At 31.7% G+C, this 21,447-nt stretch overlaps 2 protein-coding genes across 3 annotated transcripts; one reads left to right on the top strand and one right to left on the bottom strand.

Moving 5' to 3' along the window:
* Positions 1–5,224: 5,224 nt before the first annotated feature.
* On the top strand, positions 5,225–7,716 carry LOC110606041 (cytochrome P450 714C2). 2 transcript variants are annotated; one of them, XM_021744771.2, is made up of 5 exons: positions 5,227–5,560; positions 5,668–5,894; positions 5,955–6,202; positions 6,305–6,659; positions 7,015–7,716. In XM_021744771.2, exons 1-5 carry the CDS (start codon positions 5,278–5,280, stop codon positions 7,438–7,440), a joined length of 1,539 nt encoding a protein of 512 aa, XP_021600463.1. In that variant the 5' UTR covers positions 5,227–5,277; the 3' UTR covers positions 7,441–7,716. The 2 variants fall into 2 exon arrangements, with proteins under 2 accessions (XP_021600462.1, XP_021600463.1); XM_021744770.2 differs by having other exon boundaries at positions 5,225–5,560; positions 5,668–6,202.
* A 5,331-nt stretch (positions 7,717–13,047) lies between these two features.
* Positions 13,048–15,501, bottom strand: LOC110605783. Its single transcript, XM_021744420.2, has 3 exons — positions 15,139–15,501; positions 14,326–14,558; positions 13,048–13,503 (listed from the first exon to the last, which is right to left on the bottom strand). The coding sequence occupies exons 1-3, from the start codon at positions 15,370–15,372 to the stop codon at positions 13,311–13,313; spliced, it is 660 nt and encodes a 219-aa protein (XP_021600112.1). The 5' UTR covers positions 15,373–15,501; the 3' UTR covers positions 13,048–13,310.
* Positions 15,502–21,447: the final 5,946 nt, after the last annotated feature.

Genomic DNA, 21,447 nt, shown 5'->3' with positions numbered 1-21,447 from the left:
TACACTAATATCCCTAGAAAAATTTAAAAATTTCAGGAAGCTGGTGGCTCTCTTGGCTCTAGGAATGGCAATGGATAGCGCACCTGCAAAATTGAGAGTATTTAAACCCGAATACGATTATATGTAAAATTTCTGAACTCGTCCCAAATTCGTTTAGTATTTTAATTTTATTATCCATACTCGTTCCAAATCCGTTTAACAATACCCGCATAATATCCGAATTCGATTTTTTTACTTCAATTTAATGACAAAAAATTTGATTGTAAACCTGAAAAGAGTTCCAGTCAAAGGAGATGTCGCCGATGCTCCAGTCAAAGGAGCATTGAAGTGGGGAGAAAAGCGTCAATTGAAAAGAGTAGATGTATGTCATCGACTGGGGAGAGAGGAGAAGATGTCGCCAATGCAGACTGGAGAGAGGGAAGAGTTGTTTCTGTCGCCACACTGGAGAGAGAAGGAGATATCGTTGACTGGGGAGAGAGAAGATTTATCGTCGACTGCGGAGAGAAAGGAGACGTCGTCGGTGCCGACTGGACTGCTGGCACTCGTCAGTGAAGTGGGGGAGAGAGGCGTTGACTAGGAAGTGGGAGATGTCGCCGACTGGAGAGAGAGAATGAGATATCGCTGACTGGGAAGAGAGAAGATTTATCGTCGCTGGGGAGAGGAAGGAAACGTCGCAGGTGCCGACTGGACTGCCGGCAGTCGTCAGTGAAGTGGGGGAGAGAGGCCTCGATTGGAAATTATGGAAAGGGAAGCGGGAGAGAGAGACGCCGACAGAGAGAGGAAAGCAGACTCGAGTAAAATGATAAAAGGAATTAGGGATTAGAGTTAGTTTTATTAGTATAGCTAACCGGATTCGGATAACGGTATCCGATCACCTAACCCCGAATCCTACCTAAACCGAGACGAGTAAAATTTTTTAAATCCAAATCCGTCCAAATCCGTTTTGTAAAAATCCAAATCCATCTTAATAAGATTTGAGCGGATCGGATACCCGTGAAAATTCGCCCGCCTACTATCCTTTTTGGCTCTACGTTGAGTGGTCCTTTCGTCCTTGCTAATCTTGATATTGATATGTATAGACTAATATTATTGATCATTGATTATAAGAAAAAAATCTAAATAATTTAGTTGTATTAATTTTTTTTTAGATTTTTGACCCAAATTAAAGAGTTTTAACCATTAAACTAATTAAAATAAAATAATATCATTCATGACATTACATTTCAAAAATGATGAATACACTAACGACGAAAATAAATAAATAAATAAACCAAACATATATTCAAGTACCATTTCCACTTTCTTACGGGATTACTAGAATTAAGATTTCTTAGTGTTGTTAATTTTATAGAGGTTAGAAAATTTTAATCTCTTTGATTAAATGCTCACCTAATTTTTTTAAAAACTAATATTAATTTAGTTTTGAAATTATAATCAAAATCAACCATTTAAATTTATCTATTATCCTTACTCAATTATTTTGATTAGATAGTTTTATATTAATTAAAATTTTTATATACTAAACTCTTTTATATTTATTTATATCACATTTATATTAAAATTAAAATAATTTTTTTTTTAATTAGTCCCTTTTGTTTTTGTAAATTACTAAAACTTTGAATTTTCTTAAAATTTGAGAATTGTTATACAAGTTGAATATTATTTTATAATTTTTTTTTTCTTTCAAATTTGACGTCCATCGCCACATCGAAGCAAAAAATAGATATTTGATGTTCATGTTATGGACCACGATTCTCAATCACAGAAAAGATTTTCCCTACTTATCCATATAGGTCTAGAAAGGGATTATTTAATTGTAATTCACGTGATATAAAACTGATTAAATTCCGTCAGAAATTGAAATTATTTAATTGTAATTCATGTGATATAAAACTGATTAGATTTCGTCAGAAATTAGAACCTTTCGATATTTATTATATTTTTAAAATTCACACATATTGAAATTATTTTTTTAAAAAATTATTGTGGATTTATATCAAATATCGATAATAAAAATTAAATCTGATCCAAATTTATTATAAAATTCAAAATTAATTGTTTGTATCATCGTGTTAAATACAACTATAAAAGATTTCTTGAGCTTTTCAACTGAATGTCAATTCCAATTTTAAATATAATGTCATTAATTATCAAATAGGTAAGAAAATAGTATTTATAATAAAAAAATTCTCATATATAAAATAATAAAAATATGTAAAAAAATAATTAAAATATAAAATTAATTTTTAAATGATAAAATTTTTATCTAAGCCATTCGACACTTATTATATTTTTCAAAAATTATACGTCTTAAAATTATATTTTTAAAAAGTTATTATAGGTCTATATAATAAAAATAAAATTTAATTTAAATTTATCATAAAATTTAAAATTAATTATGCCGTATCATCGTGTAGTTAAATACTACTATAAAAGATTTCTTGAGCTTTTCAACTGGATGTCAATTCCAATTTCAATGTAATTAATTCCATCAAATAATTTTTATTTAAATTGAATTTATATAAATATAAAATAAAAAATAACGATAAAATTCACATAAAATTTTAAATATTTAAATTCTAAATATACCATAAATATAATAAATATTTTTCTCGTTACCTCAACCTCAACTGAAATAAATACGTCTGAACTAGCACATCTACAACCACTCCTCATACAAGGTGGCCTTTGAGCATGTGATGACAAATACATTACCACAGCTGAAATTTTACTATTATGTCCAAAACCAATGTCTATTAAAGTCATTTTAATATGAGATGGCCTTATATTTAGACCAAACTAAGCACTTTGGTAGTTTCTAATGATAAATGTTGGGTGTCTGTCCTCATTTTATTGCAAAACCAACCACCGATATTTTAGTATTATTATTCAATTCCTAAGATACAGATTCATTCAAGACCCCTTTATTCCAACTGCTAACCACTGGGGTTGCTGTCAACCATAAATTTGGATCCCACTCTTCAATTATTACCATGCTTATTTCAATTTCAATCATTTTGTTCCTTTTCTGTATATCATCCACAAAATTTTAATTCGTAACGAAAAAATATTAAAAACGTACAATAATTTTTTTTTAAATTTCAAAATATTCTATATTCAAAATTCAAATTTAATACAATTCAATATTTTTAATTAAGAGAGATGAGATCTATCTTATTTTATTCATATGCTAAAGATCTTAATTTTGATTTTTAAATAGAGAATTGTGCTTTTATAAATAATTATTTAATAATTCAATATAGTATGGAAGCTGGACGTAGGGTTTTTTTTAATTTAGAATTAAAAATAATGATTAAATATTTATAAATTTAAAATTTGACTACTAGGTGGCGGGCAAATCAGTTCCTAGCCCTTTTTATAAAGAGCCAAGCCATGATTTATTTTTTTTTTAATTTTTTTAATTATTAAAATATTATAATTATATTAATTAATTAATATATTATTTTTATATTATAGTAATTTAATAATGTTATTTATATTATAATAAATTTTTATAATATATTTTATTAATTTTAATATATTATTATAATAATATTATAATTAGATAATACTAATTATAAATTTATTTACCAATTATATATTTATGGATACGTAATTGTTATATTTTATATATTTTATTATTTTTAATATATACAAACATTATAAAAATTAATAAAAAGAAAAATTGTAAAAAAATATTTAAAATTATAATATTATCATATTATTAAATATATGTACAAAGCACTGAATTAAATAATTAATTAAAAAAATAAATAATTTAATTAATTAATTAATATAAATATTTAAAATTATAAAAATTAAATTTATGTAGTCATATATAATCACAGAATAATACTAAATGTATGGTACTGGATATAATTATATAATAATATTAATTTTATAATATTAAAATTATATAAATTCAGTAATATTTTTAATTTAAATATTAATAATAAAATATATTAAATATTAATATATAAAATTTTTTAATATTTAGAATTATAATATAAAATTATATTGCACTCACATAAATGGATATGAGTAAATCAAATTTGAAGATTTTAAATTTTATCTTTTTATATATTTCTAAAAAAATCTTATTAGTACGGATTATTCTAGGAAGAGATCTTGACGGAATTGAGAAAAGATGGAAAACATGCTCCAAGACTTGACACATACCATCTCATCAGAAGTCTCGAGAATAGAACAAGTCTTTGTAACCAACAAAGACGAAATCTCTGTTAGAGAAGCCATAATTTTAACGTATAAAGTAAAATAATAATTTAAATGTATTTTTCTCTACTTTCCAATAAATATTAAAAAATATATAATTAAAATAATAAATTTAAATTGCCTTTTATAATATTTAATTAAAATAAAAAATATAAAATGTTATTTTTATTTTTTCATAATTAAACTAATATTTTAAAAATATTAATGAGTTATATGAGAAAATAAAATATTTCATATTAATATTAATTTGTGAACAAAAGCACGAAATTTTTTTTTTCCTTTTTAAATTGGCAAGAAAATTTCGTATTTACACTTTGTGCTTTGTGCGTCCAATAAGTTTTTTAGTCTTTTAATTTTAATTGAGTATTTTTTTTTTTTCCTGTTGGTCAAGCATCGCATTCGGTGCCGGTCTGAGAGCTAACCCACCTCGATGCTGCTCTGGATGTATATGCATCCGGAGAAATTATAATATTAATTTAAAATTTTAAATATAAAATTTATTATATTTTTATTAATATATGTTAGATATATATTATGACAAATACAATATTTATATAAATGGAGTTAATACATTATTTATATATATATTTTTTAAAAAATGAAATTGAATGGATTGAATGAGATTTTTTAAATTTATTCAGATATATTTATTATCAGATTAAGTATGAAAATATAATATTTATATTTAAAAAGTTAAAATATTTATTAATGTAGTGTTTATTGATGGTAGAAGTAAAATATATATTTAATAAATTTAAATTTTTTATAATTATTATGTTAAATTTATTATAATTTAACTAAAATTATATTTCATAAAAATAATTCTAATTTATTAAATTTTTGTTTAGTTAGAAGATTAAAAAAATTAACTTCATAATTTCTTTTTAGATCCTAAATGGAGCATTATATTAAAAACGAGCTTATATTCAATATATTCTGATTTAAAAATTAAAATTCAGGCTGCCTCCGCATGGAGGAATTCCCCCTCCCATACTACCTTTATAAATAACTCCTTGGCTTTAATGATATTCTTGAACTATAGCCATGGAATTTCAATTGGACAAAAAGATAGCATTTCCATTTTTGGTTATCGTGTTTCTTGGAGTGGTAGTCAGACTTTACAATGGATTGGTTGCGAAACCAAACAGGCTTCGTTCCATGTTGAAGAAGCAAGGCATCAATGGACCTCCACCTACTTTTCTTCTTGGAAATATAAGAGAGATTATGAAGAGTCTCTCCTCCATTGAGAAGAACAATGATCCACCTCTCACCCATAACTGTGCTGCTCTTACTTTTCCATTTTTTGAGCAATGGTTCAAGGAATATGGTATATCTATCATCTGCAATCTGCACGTATTATTTAGAAAAAAAAAAAAAAATTCACACACTTTTCATTTTGAACCATTTGATTAATTTTCCTGTTTAAATTTTCAGGTCAAGTGTTTGTATATTCCCTGGGGAACTTACAAATAGTAAACTTGCACCAACCTGAGTTGGTGAAAGAGTTCACAACGTGTGTATCCTTGGACTTGGGGAAAACTTCGCTTCAACTTGATGATCTTGGTCCTTTGCTTGGTCAGGGGATTGTAGCATCAAATGGAGCTTTCTGGTCACATCAGAGGAAGATTATTGCTCCTGAATTGTACATGGAAAAGATCAAGGTATTTATTAATAGAATCAACCATCTTGTGGCCAAGTATTTGATATTAAAGCTTTTGCAGGGAATGGTGAACCTGATAACTGAGTCTGCCAATGCATTGTTAAATTCATGGAAGAGCATGATTGAGAGAGATGGTGGAATGGCAGATATCAAAGTTGATGAAGGCCTCGGAAGTTTCTCTGCAGATGTTATCTCAAGAGCTTGTTTTGGAAGCAATTATTACAAAGGAGAAAAGATTTTCCTGAAACTAAAAGATCTCCTGAAGGCTTCGTCCAAGAAAGATCTAGCCGTTGGGATTCCTGGAATGAGGTCAGCTTGAATTCTTTATTAAAAGAAAAACTGAATTCAATCGCAGCATCTATAGCAAGAATTTTTTATTTATTTTAATTTACAAAGATGAACTTTCCTCAGATATCTCCCCACAAAAAGTAATAGAGAAGCATGGGCATTAGAGAAAGAAATCCGCAATTTGATACTGAAGGTAGTGAAGGAGAGACAAGAAGCTGCAGATGAGAAGGATTTATTGCAGATGATCCTTGAAGGAGCCAAAAATAGCAATCTGAGTAGAGAAGAAACAGACAGATTCATAGTTGATAATTGCAAGAACGTATACATGGCTGGGTGGGAGACCACTACAGTTTCAGCTTCATGGTGCCTCATGTTGTTGGCAATAAATCAAGAATGGCAGGATCGTGTCCGTGCAGAAGTTCTGGAAATTTGTGGAGGCAGCATGCTAGATTCTGATATGATTCGCAAGATGAAACTGGTATAACAATTTATCATAAAAGTTCTTAGTTCTTGCAATGAAAGGCTTGTCAGGGCAAATTATTAAATACTCTAGGTGTACTATTTCTTCATGTTTGAGGCAGAACATCAAACCAATAGTATTAGGACAAATAACCAAAAAATTAAAATTTAATAAATTGAAATTAAATTTCCACCTCCATGTAAGTATCACTTTTTTAGTAAGGGTGTGAGTTTATTGGGTAGTTTTTATTTTTTTAGTTACATGTCTTAATATTATTGGTTTAGTACACTCAGTACAATGAGATAGTACATAATCTCTAGCTTGTCAAAACTCTCAACAGGACTGATTTGAAATCTTGGTGTTTGCCATGCAGCTTAACGCGGTGATTCATGAAACGCTGCGACTTTATCCACCAGTCCCAGTGATAGCAAGGGAGGCCTTAAAGGACATGAAATTAGGAAACATTAATGTTCCCAAAGGAGTGAACATTTGGACCACAGTATTGCTATTGCATACAGATCCTGAGATATGGGGATCAGATTCTTACAAGTTCAACCCTGAGAGGTTTGCAAATGGAATAGCAGGCGTTTGCAAGTATCCATTCTTTTACATGCCATTTGGTGTCGGACCTCGGGTATGTCTCGGACAGAACTTGGCCATTGTTGAACTCAAGATAGTGTTAGCTCTCATTTTGTCCAACTTCTCTTTCACCATCTCTCCTAGATATGTCCATTCCCCTATTTTTAACTTAGTCATAAAACCAGAACATGGAGTCAATCTCTGGGTAAAGAAATTATAGACAAACAGGTTGAGATGGGTTCGTTTTAAGATAAATTAAGATCATCATGGTAGGGAAGCACATGAGATTTTTCATTTGTCTAATAAATGGGGAGATGGGGTCTCCCTATTAATAACTTTTTGGTAGAATTTTATGAGTTACAAAGAAACAGGAGAGATGTCGTTCTTCCTCTCTCCATAGCATATAAGCATGTTATGGATAGATAGATTGTGTAATATTATTGTTATTGTTATTATTGAGCAAATATTACATTAAATTTATTATTTTCTTCCGTCACATAATTTTTATTGGTCGCTTCTAAATTACTATCTATTTTTTATTTTATTTTATTTTATTTTTAAAAAATTTTTCAAAACACTTATTAATATTTAATAAAATTTAATAGTTTTAAAATATATATAATTGAAAAGTTAATAAAAAAAATTATCTTTCTTGATATATATAAAAAAGTAAAATAAATAAAAATTATGAGACAGAAAGAGTGTATTGTTTGAGTTATATGCAACCAGCTACTTTCAAATGAATTCTTATAAAATAATGTAAAAATTCCATCTCTTTTAAAATGAAAATTTACAATTAAAAGAAATTGAATTCTTTCCTTCCAAACAAGAGAATTATTAAAAAAGAAATTAATTAATAAATTCCTACGAAATTCTTCATTTCAAACAAGTTAGAGAAATAAACTGTAGAATAAAATTTTTGTACATACTAGTGCGAAAACCAAGCAACTGAACAACATGCTTATGGCGCCATAGCAAAGCTAGACCACCTCCATGCCCTACTGGATCAACCACAAAATGACCATGAAAGCCAAGAGCCCTCTTAACGGCTTCTATCTTAGATTCCGTTACCATTGTTTCCATTAGAAAAATGCAATTGGGATGTTTGGCAGCAACCAAATCCTTCGTTCTTTTGAACCTGCCACTACCCTATTTTTTTGGCCCATTTGCGACAACTGGGAGATTAGAATTACTGGCACCAGGATCGCGAGATGTACAGCCAGGAGCAGTACTCTGATGTCGACGCTTGAAGGAAGAGATCAGAACATCAGTCCAAGAATGAAGAGAAGCACCTTGTACAGGTAACTGTAAAACACCATCGCTATCACCTTGCATTGCAAACCCATCCTGATCAACCCCATGCATACTTGAACCGACATTATCCCTTCGCATCTGTGTGCCATGAACATCCACCGAAAAATGGCGATCATGCGAATCAATTTTTTAGCAAATTTCTTTTACAACTTGATTTAAGATTTGACAGATTTATTTTTTCAAAAAAAAATAGTTTATTTCACAAAGAATTCCAAGTCAGAATTTTAATTACAAATAGAACTATTTACATGAAAATTTTAAAATTTTTATTATTTTATAATTTAATTTTTTTATTATTTTATACTTTACTTCACAGCTTTAAAAGCAAGTAAAAGTATCCAAAATCGTAAATTGTATTGCAATTATATTCGATTTTAAAACTTCAATCGGAAAGAGTGTGTATGCAAATTATTTTATTATACTCATAAGTTTCATAAATAAATACCGTTAATATAAAAAAATTTAAAATTTTTTAATTATTTTACAATTTAATCCAAAATTTTAAAGGTTGATATAATTCAATTCAAAATCCGTAAATATATCTTTTACTACTAAATTTTTAAAAGCTATTATTATACTTTATTCCCATATTTGTTTGGTGCAAGAAATCATAACAAGATTTCTTTTTATATTTTTAGTTATAGTTTTCTTAATTCTTTTGGATTTTAATCATATCTACTATTAATACAATATTTGTGCTGGTTCCTTTAAATGTTGACTTATTATACCAATAACTGAAGATTAATAATATAATTGTAAATAACAACAACATAATTTCTATTTTTTTGTTATATTGAAATGGTTTTTTATAATAAATATAGTAAAATTTTATTTTGATGGACACCTGACAAAATATTTAGAAACTAAGAAACCATTCAATACGAGACATGTTGTAATTTTTGTGGAACTATGATAAGCCATTGTATCGATCGACGAGAGTCATTGTCAAGAATAGGAAATACTTGGACTAATAGTTCTGTTGCTATACTAGTAGTTCTGTTGCTACTGTTATTTATTTGTTGCAATTACAATTGTTTTATTTATTATTTTTAGTATCTAAATTTCTGAGTCAATTAGCCGTTCGCAAAACTTGGCAATAAAATCTCATAAGTGCCGATTATGGGCCATTAGAATAGGATTAAGTTGTTGCTTTCCTTTTCCTATTAAATTCCATGTATTTGCAACAGTATTCATGAAATGAATAACATACAAACTTCCTATTCTTTATCAATTTTTTTTGGCTTTGATTGGGACCTAACATTCGTATCCCTTCTGCAATTTCGGGTTTAAGGCCTCCCATAAACGTTCCCACCGGCGCTTTTTGAGTCCACCCCTTAACCCTGTTGCCCAGCCTTTCGAACTCCCGTTGATAATCTCTAAGAGTCCGATTTGGCGAATTTTTGATAGGGATTTGTCAAAATCTTCGCAATCGGTGGATCCAAAGCGGGACCACAATTCTTCAAAAAAGATTTCCTATGTAATCATCGTTCTTGCTTCGGCGTGTGTTCTGCGAAGCCACTGCCACCATTCATTCGCTTCCCCTCGAAGGTGATAAGAAGCTAAGGACACCTTTTCCGAATTTGGGGTGCCTTGATATTCAAAAAATTGATCCACTCTTGTGAACCATTCAGTTGGGTCATCTCCGGAATACTTTGAAAAATCCAATTTTGCCAATTTCGCAGAATAAAATGGGTTTGCTCCTTCTCTGGATTCATCCTGGTGAGTGCGATTTTGGCTACTTTGGTCATTTGCACTGCTGGACGTGTCTTTGTTAGGAAGGAAAAGTTCAGAGAATTTAGTGATGGCTGCTTTAATTTACTGCACTTCCTCACTAAGTCCCCGTTCCATTCTCAATAGGTTGTCTTGGAGCTAGCCTAAGCCAACTTTCAGATTTTTTATTCTCTCTTTGTTGGTTCCTATAAAGAGGAAAAGAAAAAGAAAATCTTAATAATAGCTCTGATACCAATGTTAGGTACCAATCAAAGCCAAAGAAATTTGATAAAGAAATAGAAAGTTTGTATGTTTTTCATTTCATGAATACTACTGCAAATATATGGAATTTAATAGGAAAAGGAAAGTAACAACTTAATCCTATTCTAATGCCCATAATCGGCACTTATGAGATTTTATTGCCAAATTTTGATAACTGCTAATTGACTCAGCAATTTAGACACTAAAAATAATAAATAAAATAATTGTAATTACAACAAATAAATAACTGTAGCGGCAGAATTACTAGTATAGCAACAAAAATTATTAGTCTAAGCATTTCCTATTCTTGACAATGACTCTCGTCAATGGACGCAATGGCTTATCAAACTAGTAGTAAATAGAAAGAAGTTAAAAGTTGTTATGCTTTATACCGGCATAAATGGAATGAAAAAAAATAAATTTAGAGATTTTGAATTGAATACATCAACTTTAAATATTTGGATTAAGTTGTAAAATAATAAAAAATTTTAAAATTTTTATATAAAAAATCTTTATCTACATATTGTATTAGCATAGTAGAATAATACACGTGGCATTGTCAAATCAATAAAATACACTATCCCTAATTCAAGTTTTAAACTTATATATAATTGCAATAAATTTACAATTTTGAACAATCTTATAATTTTTAAAATTTTGGATTAAATAATAAAATAGTGAAAAATTTTAAATTTTTCATGTAAATAAACTTACAAACTAAGTTTCTCTGCATATTCCTTTTTGAATTTCCAAATACTGTTAAATTTTAAACATTATGGCTATCAATTTACAGAACTTGTCAACTTATCAAATTTGAAAGCCTCTTTTACAAATAATAAATTTCAAGATTGCATTTAATCCTACACTTATCATTCTCTAGAAAAACATTTTCCTAAAATAAAGAAAATAACAAATAAATGAAGTCAAAATTCACTTTAGGTTAGAATCAATTATTTACATATGTGCTAATGTAACTCACTTTTCTGGTTGTGCCATCTGGTAAGTTCAATTTTAGTATGTAGGAAATTTAGATTTGAGGTATATGAGTTGTTGGCCCTGTATCAATAATCCACATTTCTTCCAACTCCTTGTTAAAGCAACAATTAAGTGCTTCCATACATGCAAATCTTCAGAAATTAGAGTAACTATAGCATCCGGCACAGACTTCTCTTTCAAGTATTTTGCAACTTCCTGTTGAATTATTGCAACCATTTTTGCATCCTAGTTATCTCCATTAGCAGGTTCTGCTTGATCTTCTTCATCTAGAGGATTATCTTGCATCTAAATCGTAGAATTAGCCTGATTCTGAGATTTTCCTCTCTTCTACTTTAACTCATGGAATCAATCAGAATAGTCATTGAGCTTGAAGCATGTGTCCTCATATGTACATTATTGTTACGGTAAGTATAGACCCTCGCTTCCTTCTTTACATTATCATTCTTCCTCTGTTGATACTTTCCACCTCCAACTTACTTCCTACTGTTGTTGCTTTTGACTGCCAGTACCATGTTTTCAATTACAAATTCTATGTATCTCCCTTTGCTTCTCAACTCTCAAGACCATAGCCTTATTAAGGCCAGATAAGTGATCCATCAAAAGAATTTGATTCCTCATATTTTCATGGTTCTCACTTAATCCCATCAAAAATTGAACTAACTTTTCATTATTTTCCAGGTCAACAAGAGTCTTAGATGCACCACGTGTGCAAGCAGGAAGTGCCTTAAACAACTCAGTTCATCCCACCGTTTCTTAAGCTTCATGAAATACACAACAATTGCTTGATTTCCTTGCGAGAATGAACTCATTTCTCTCTTAATTTGATAAAGCATTGCACCATTAATTTCATCAAATCTTCGTTCAATTGCACTCTAAAGTTTCTTAGCAGTCGTACCATACAAAAAAGCTTCTACCCGTTCTTTAGTGATAGAATTGAGAATTCAAGAAATCACCATATTATCAGCGTGCAGCCATCTTTCATAGTTTGGTGAATCAATTTCAGGTTTCTTTATCTTTCTGTTTATGAATCTCAATTTATCTTTAGCACATAGAGCAATAACCATAGATCTATTCCATCTCAAGTAATTAGTTCAATTGAGGATGCACTTACCAAAATTATGCTCGAATTATCTAATTTTTGAAAGCGAAATGCTTCATTCTCAATCCTTTCCGTAGATCTATGTTCTCAGCCATTTCTGGATCTTTGAATAATCTCTTCAGTTGTTAGTTGAAAGAAAACTTCAAAGTAGCAAGAAATAGTGCTAGGCGAGAGTGAATAATTTGAACCACAAGAATCTGGTGATCAAACTTAGTAGATTGGTGCCTCCATTGGAGAACAAGGTAGAGCAGAATCTCTTTAGCTACACAAGAAAATGCTCTAATACCATGACGCCGCTAAAGAAATGAAAATGAGCAGAAAAAACGTGTTCTGCATTGAACTAGTGAAGGGTTTATATACAGAAGCAAGTCAATATTATGGCTTGTTACTTTGCTGCCAGATTAGATTACTTGTGCATCGTTTTATCAGATTAGATTACACACTGGCTTGCCACTCAATTAGACATTGGCATATTACATGCTCTTCAGAATTTAAATGTGAAATTCTGGATTACAATCAATTTAACCTTTGGTGCCAACATCAAAGCTAACCATCTAACTTGTATACAGTCATGCTGATAACGGAAACTTAGGCAATTAGTTGCTAATGCATTTAAAAAAATCTCACAAATTTTGGGAGGGATAAAAACAAAAAGATAGATAAAAACTAATAATTAATAATAAAAAGCCAAAAATAGAAGGGTAAGTGCTTTATACTTTGGATTCTTTAGATCCAGCAAGCAAGAAGGGTTCCCACCACCCATATTCATATTTTGGATATGGTGCCACCCATTTTTTGGGCTTCTCAAACTCTAGGGTGGTGGGGTTGGAGGCTAACGCTTCTTCTAGTGTGTCGGCTTCATAGCTATCAGACAAAACCCGATCCAACCTTAGTTTCATAAACCTGCAAAGCCATGCATTGATGAGCGATGGACATTATATTAGGCGCAGACCACACACACATACACATAGACTCAGACACACATATATCCATAATAATTGTGCATATGGATGGAAGCATGAGTCTTGAATTTCATAAGACTAGATAATTGATTTAGCAAACAGTCAACAACATTCTTTCTTCTTATGTTTACATAATTTCTTGGTGTTTGATTGGTGAAATTTTTTGAAGTCAAAACTAATGGGAGAGAAAACAATGAAAAAGCTCACACAATTAACTCCCGATGCCTCTACAAAAGAAAAGGGCCTCTGCTGGTTGAAAGGAAAGTTGAACTATAATTTATAGTACTATCAGGCGCTATTCCAAGGTTATGAGTGTCAAAGGGAGGCTATGCTAACTCAAGTATAGCGCACAAGCTCAGACACCTCTGCTTCCTTGCTGAGGGCTTGTCCCAAAAGCCTAGGAACTGAGTGTACCAATGACCGTAGTTTGCAAAATCTCTATCCCTGGAAATTTTTTGAACAGCAAAACTTGTATTGAAGCTTAGATGGTATCAATAAAGCACAGCATTGACTAATGCCCAAATTCAAGAAGTTCAAATCTGTAATTTGGAGTTCTAACATCAACTTTTAGCTACACATAAGTTAGCCAAAGCAAGTGTTTCGAAAACATTCACTAAGATGGGATACTATGAAGCAAGGCTAAGCAAATGGGCCCTTGGAACATCACATTTTATACCTGAACATAGACATCAAATGCAAAGAAGGTCGAAAAATGAAAGAAACAATAAACTACAATCAGAAGATGGGTTAGAAAGATTCTTACGTGATCCACGGACCATTAGTTGATACTAGAGCAACAGCAGGTCTCTTTAACCTTTTGGTAATATTAGGGAATTTGTCCAAGAACTTAGGCTCAATCACAAGCCAGAAATCCTGCTCTTTGTTACGCTCTCCATAAAGACGAAGGCGTTCAAACAAGAGCTCCTTGAAGTGCTCCTCTTCATCCAACATGAATTTTGCATTTGCAACAACAAAATAATACTTGTTGGCTTGTTCCTGTAATCGAAAACAAGTAAAATTAGGCAGCTTCAGGTCAAATTTCCAATCTAATAGACATGTACATCATCCTAGAAATTAAGGAATCACATATTCACTTGATTTCCTTGTTCCCCTTTTTCTATTGCAACATGAGTACATTTCCCAGATCAACAAATATTCAAAGGCAAACCCTCATGTTATCAAATTGCAAGGAAAACAAACACTCTACCCTTGAGCCCATTGTCAATAATGGAGAAGGAAAGTCACTTACCAACTGGGCTTAACCCTTGGATTACTCATTTGAAATGTGTCATAGTAGTAAAATCCCAAATTGGGTTTTTTTATCCTAACTAGGTGGAGCAATTCAAATTACTGATACTTCTCATGCACAAATGATCTTTTTAGTGAGGGAGTAATAGTCTATCTGCTGATGGGCAGAGACCATCAAACCATTGGAAAAGTAATAACCCTTAAGATTTCTACAGTTTAAGTGTGCACTGAAAATGATGAAGAAATTTAGGGTAATTGTTAAATTCTTGGCCAATATATGCACAGGATCAAGAAGATCAAAGAGAAAGGTAAAGAAAGAATCAAGAACCTTGTCAGGAGGATTCTGAGAGGATGAACTGAGGTCATTTGAGTCCACAGTGGCAACAGCAGCCTTGAAGGAGGAAATGGGTGTGGTAGGTATGAAGAGATGCGACGATGGTTGTGATCCCTTGAAGCCAAAGTGCATAGTTGGAAGATGAACCGAGGCATTGCCATAGGTAGAGTGCGCGGAAACCATAGGCGCCAGTGCAGCTGATGATGAACCCACTGCGAGAGTTAACATCTTGTCCTTCTTCTTCTTCTGGCTGGACACAACAGTGCTGGTCCTGCTTACCTGCGAGCTATACACAGCTGCCAAGACAAAGAATCAAAATCTGAAAAGTAGCAGTTGATAACCTTATCCAGCTTATCTCCAATCCGATTATTTACATGTTAATTTACAATACAGTCCTGTGATATGATAAAAACTATATTTTAGTCTAAAATAATTAAATTTTTATATTCCATTTATTAATAAAATAATTATTACATTAAATTTATTATTAAATAATTATAAATAACCATAAAATTATTATTTAGTGTTTGTGGGTAATTATTTAATTTTTTTATTTATTAAAATCACATTAAATAATATCTTTATTTATATCACTTGAATATTTTTAGATATTCAATTTAAGTCTAATAGAAAATTTTGAATGATATATAATTGGGTTTGTATTAAAAATTAATATTCATAATAGATTTAGATTTTTTTTATGAAGTATTAATATAAATAATTAATTTCATATAAAATATATATTTTATAATAATATTTATAAATTTTTTATGTGTTGCCATTAAAAATTGAAATTATATTTTTTAGAAATATTAATTTTTAAATGAAAAATATTAATAAAAATATATTTTATATAAAATATTAATTAAAATATATAAAATTAAAATTTTTAAATATTATTTATATAGCACTCACAAATTTAGTTCGGTAATAAAGTATATTTGATTAAATCTAAAAGATTTCAAGTTCTATTTCTAATTTTCGATCTTCTATTTAAAAAATAAAGAATATTATTTATATAATAATTCTGTAGGATAGATTTTAATCAAATTTAAAATAAATTTAAATATCCATGCTATTAAGGAATTTGAGTAGAGTAATTTTTGTTAATATTTTTACTAGCTATTTAGTCTTTAATTATAAAAATTATATAGTTATTATTTTAAAATTATAAAATTAAATAATTACATTTTATAATTAAAACAAGAACATTTTAATAATTTCATATATATTACCGTAAAAATAGACAAAATAATTAAATATTTAAACAGTTTACAAAGAAAAATTATTTACTTTATTTTAAAGTAAATAGATTAAATAATTAAATTTACTAAACACTAAATAATAAACTTTCCTAAATAATTTTGATGAGTTATTTTCTCATCAGATCTAATTTATTATTTAATCCATATTTTCTTAAAACCTAATCGAAACATTTATAAAAATAAATTATTTACGACATGCTTTGCATTCATATATTTTTTATTAATTTTTATATAAATTATTATTAGACCAATTGATCCAATTCGCCAAAGTATATTTATATTTTAATTCAATTGTTTTAATTTTAATTCAATTGTTATAACTTTTATATTTTAGTGTAATTTTAATTAATTTATAAATTTTTATAATTTGATAATTTATATTATAATTTAATAATTTAGATAGTATGGTAAGTATATTATTATTATTTATATAAATTAATGAATTGAAAAAAAAAATTAAATATTTACATTGTTTTGAGTTTTAATCTAAAGAGTAACTAGATCCTTAAGAGATCGAATTGCTTGAGGGTTGCCTTTGATCAATATTAGCATGAAAGCCAGAAAGAATAGGAGATATCTGAGGGACATATACTGAACCTGAAAGAAGAGCATCCTCCCCCAAACCTTGTCTCTTCTTGGATTCATCGATCGGAACAACCATTTCTTCAACCATATTATAATCCATAGAATTATTCTTAGCATCCACATTCAAAGTGCCAGGTTCATGTGAAATTATTCTTAACCATATTATAATCCATAGAATTATTCTTCAACCACGCGCTTCATCCGTTTAGGGGTAGTCTCATATCAATTTCCACTCTCACCCGCATAAAATTCTGCCAACCACCACTAGTTACAGTCGCATCATACTCCACAAATAGTTCTACAAATTTGCCCAATAGTTGTGTCGTTGAAGAGGTCAGATACCCAGGCGGCAAATTATGAATTTGTATCCAAAATAGAGCTGAATGCAAAGGAATCTCCATTGGAATCTCACTCGATTGAAGCAGGTGGCTTACTGATGACCGCCAGACTTCCTATATCTAGAGCAAGGCAGGCAAAAATCCCACCAAACCATCCTTAAGCAGACCGACCCAATATTGCAAGCCCTAGTCCAGATACATGGAGCAGGTCGGACCAATCGTAAGCACGAGCCCAACAGTAGGAAACCGAGCCCGATGATGTGATGTGAAGGAAAATAGCTAGCTCGATCACTTCGCAGCCATATCCGCATGCGCGCCGAGGGGAATTATATGGCCGCTAGTGTGGAGTGGAATCTGGCCCCTCCATACGTATATATTTGAGTGACACCCATAGCAACGTACGACGGAGTAGGAAACCCTTAGGAGCACATCCTGAACTACAAAACATTCATAGAGCTCCAGACTCTATCGAATGCTTTGATGTGTAAGGTGTTCCCCACAACTCTCATAGGACCAGCAAGGGCTTGATTCAACAGCCTGCTGCCAGGAAGCATTAAAAGTTTCGGGGATATTGCTAACAAATTTATCACCCGACTAAAAGAAAGACCAGCTACTTGGAAACGGTACAGCAAAGGAAGAGTGAATCTTTGAGGGAGTATGTGGCCCGTTTTAACACGGAGGTCTTGCAGATCCCAGAGTTGGATGAGAGTGTAACAGCCTGAAAATCCGAACCGCTACCGGCGCTAGGATCCAGATCGGCATAAGGCCGCCGGGAACCGTAGCAAGCCTGACATAACCTGAAATCCTGTTTAATCCCATACATGATCAACAATACTCATAAACCTGTAAACATTCTCATATAACAACCAAGCTCAACCTGTACATAAACATAAACATAACATAAACCTCCACTGGAGCCCTCATCAAATGCTCCAATGGGGTATCTCATCATACATAAGCTTGGTTGAAACATAAGCTCATATCTCATATCATAAAGACCATGTACATACAAGTGGGATTAACAATCTGTATTGGTCAAGCACAACTCTATCCTCAACATTCAAAATACATAACATAACTTAAAACTCTTTTACATTACATCATAATACATTCGTCATGTCCACAATCTAACTATTACATAACATTACTTCATACTTTGGCTAACCTCCTAAGCTACCCTGTACCTGCACATCTGGGGTTAGGGGAGAGGGGTGAGCTAAAAAGCCCAGTGAGCAGAATAAATAAAAACAATTTAAAACATATGATAACATGAAATGCATCACATCACAGCTAATCACATCAAGGATGAATTTGTCACCTATAGTCCCCTACATGGACCAACTGTGCCAGGGGCGTAGAATGGGCCTCACTGGTCTTTCTCTTACATAACATAGCATAACATGGTCCAACTGTGCCAGGGGCGTAGAATGGGCCTCACTGGTCTTTCTCTTACCGTATCATCATCATTACCATCATCATCAACATCATCATCATCATCATAACATAGGGGGACTAAAGGATCATCCAACATTCATCCACATCATCAAACATATTATGCAAATGCAACATATTCGTGAATCTAATGCAAACACCCTATTATATCATGACATTTATGATGCATGAATCATGCTAAAACTGATTTCTTTATTTAAAATATAAAGGTTATTCCACTCACCTCTGGTTGAAGCTCTACAGACTCTGAAGCAGCTATCTCACTGCTGGGGTCCTCGGTTCCTCGGGTCCGAACCTACACAGGTGGACTCTAATGAGGGACCAAACATACATAAACATAACTCTAATAAACTCCCCAAAAACCCCCTAAAACATCATGAAATAATCACATAAAAATATGCATGAAATGGCTGAACAGGGCACTTTCGGCGGCACCTTCGGCGGCCGAAAGACCTGGACAGATCCGAAAGTCAGGCACTTTCGGCGGCACCTTCGGCGGCCGAAAGTCCCAGACAGAGACGAAAGTCCTTTTTCGGGGGCAACTTCGGCAGCCGAATGCTGCCTCCACAAAGGGGGTTCGGCGGCCGAAACTCCCTTCGGCTGCCGAACCTGGTTTCTGCCAAACGGGCAGAAACTTGGTTCACATGAACCTTTTGCCTCCCAAAACCTCAAATCATACATAAACTTGTTCTAAAACATGCATACTTACCATACATCATACCTAGGGGTCTCAAACTAACATATACCCCATCTACAACACTTCAAACACACAAAAATCAACATACATTGTTCATCAAACATTCAAAACCCCAAAAACTCATCAACAAGCCTAAACATGCATCTCTACCCATAAAACAACTTAATGCTTACTTAAAACATACAATGAGCTTAAGATCGGCTCTTACCTCTTGAAGATCGAGGGAGAGACGACTTAAACTCGGAGATCCAAGCAAATGGGCTCCTGAGTTTCCAAAGCTCCAAAACTTGGTTTAAATGCTCAAAACTTGCAACGTGAGTTTAAAACTCAAGAAAAATGGAAGAGATTTGGAGGAAGAACACAAGAGTTGCAAAGGGAAGGTCGGAAGCTCACTGTGGCCGAAAATGGGAGAAAACTCTCCCATTTCGGCTAAGTGCCCCTTTTATAGGTGGCTGGCCAGGCCACGTTCGGGGGCCGAATGTTCCTCCGCATCCATGCAATGTTCGGCGGCCGAACTTGACTTTCGGCGGCCGAACCTGGACTTCCCTAACTCATGCTTTCGGGGGCCTAACGTGCCTCCAAAACGCATGCATGTTCGGCGGCCGAACTTGATTTTCGGCGGCCGAACCTGGGTTTTCCTCCTATGACTTTTCATGCAAAAACTCATTTAATTTCATACTTAAAATCATAAAACACATTAAAACATTTTTATAAAACATGATTCTACCCTTCTAGAGGTCTCCGGCATCCGAGATTCCACCGGACGGTAGGAATTCCGATACCGGAGTCTAGCCGGGTATTACAGAGAGCCGCGCCGTGAAGGCCATGCAAAAGGGGACCACATCCCCTAGAGCCGTAATCGAACCGAGCCAAACCGAATTTTGATAATCTCATACTCGATTAGAAAATAAATTTAAAAGCTCGAGTTTGAGTTCGAGCTCAACTCGAACTTCATTTATAAGCTTGACCTCGATTCATAAAATAAATATTAAACTCGAGTTCGATTCGTAATAAACTCGTTTATCACATTAACGAGTCAACTCAAATTCCATTCAAAAAGTTCGAATTTGAACTTGATTATATTATAAACAAGCTAAATATAATTCAAATTTATTTAAATTATAAATAAATTTAAATTATAATATTATTAAGAGACTTCTAAATTAAATTTTTTTTATTTAATTGAAATCTCTCGAACCCAAAACTAACGAAAAAAAATATAGAAGGATTGTTCTTCTATAGAGAAGTCACGATTCTTTATATTTCTTCAATTTTCGATGTAAGATTAGTATTAGCAAACAAACTTATTCACGATTCTGCTCACGCACGAGTCAGCTTAGGAGCCTAAACAAGCCAAATACTGCTAAGTTCAAATTCGACTCGTTTATTAAATGAGTTTAAAAAATGAGTTAGAGCTCGACTCGTATCGAGTTTTTTTCGAGCCGAGTCTCGAATAGCTCACGAACAGTTTGGTTCGTTTACACTCCTACATCCATTTTTTAAATCGTTGTGCGTAAAACCTCTAACCACTTTAGTAGAATTAATGAAGAGAGACGAAAAATACATAAGGCAGAATTACGCAACTAGCAGATTTATTGTTATCTGCAATGCAGATTCTATTACCTAACTAATAGATCTTAGGCTTATGACACTACAAAAATCTGTCGGAATAGTAACGGATATTAGTAATGGATTTAAATCCGTTACAAATTTGTAACGGATTAGTAACGGATTTTATTTTCCGTTACTAATTTTTATTATTTAGTAACGGATTAACAATCCGTTACAAAATCTGTTACTTAATAAAATTATTTATAAACTTAATAACGGATTTTGAGATCCGTTATAAATCCGTTACTAAATTAGTTAAAAATTAGTAACGGATCTCAATCCGTTAATAAATTTGTTACTAAATTAGTTATTAAATAAATAAATAAATTAAATAAATAAAATAGTAACGGATTTA

Source organism: Manihot esculenta, chromosome 18, assembly GCF_001659605.2.
Source record: "Manihot esculenta cultivar AM560-2 chromosome 18, M.esculenta_v8, whole genome shotgun sequence".
Taxonomy (NCBI): Eukaryota; Viridiplantae; Streptophyta; class Magnoliopsida; order Malpighiales; family Euphorbiaceae; genus Manihot; species Manihot esculenta.
The sequence above is the reverse complement of the archived record's forward strand: the minus strand, read 5'-3'. Positions and strand labels throughout refer to the sequence as shown.

Coding starts and splice junctions, on each gene's coding strand:
- LOC110606041 (XM_021744770.2), top strand. CDS start 5,278: ATGGAATTTCAATTGGACAAAAAGATAGCATTTCCATTTTTGGTTATC. Junction 5,561..5,667: donor GCAATGGTTCAAGGAATATG/GTATATCTATCA, acceptor TTAAATTTTCAG/GTCAAGTGTTTGTATATTCC. Junction 6,660..7,014: donor TGATTCGCAAGATGAAACTG/GTATAACAATTT, acceptor TTTGCCATGCAG/CTTAACGCGGTGATTCATGA.
- LOC110605783 (XM_021744420.2), bottom strand. CDS start 15,372: ATGTTAACTCTCGCAGTGGGTTCATCATCAGCTGCACTGGCGCCTATG. Junction 14,559..15,138: donor CTCAGAATCCTCCTGACAAG/GTTCTTGATTCT, acceptor TTTCGATTACAG/GAACAAGCCAACAAGTATTA. Junction 13,504..14,325: donor ACTAATGGTCCGTGGATCAC/GTAAGAATCTTT, acceptor ATGGCTTTGCAG/GTTTATGAAACTAAGGTTGG.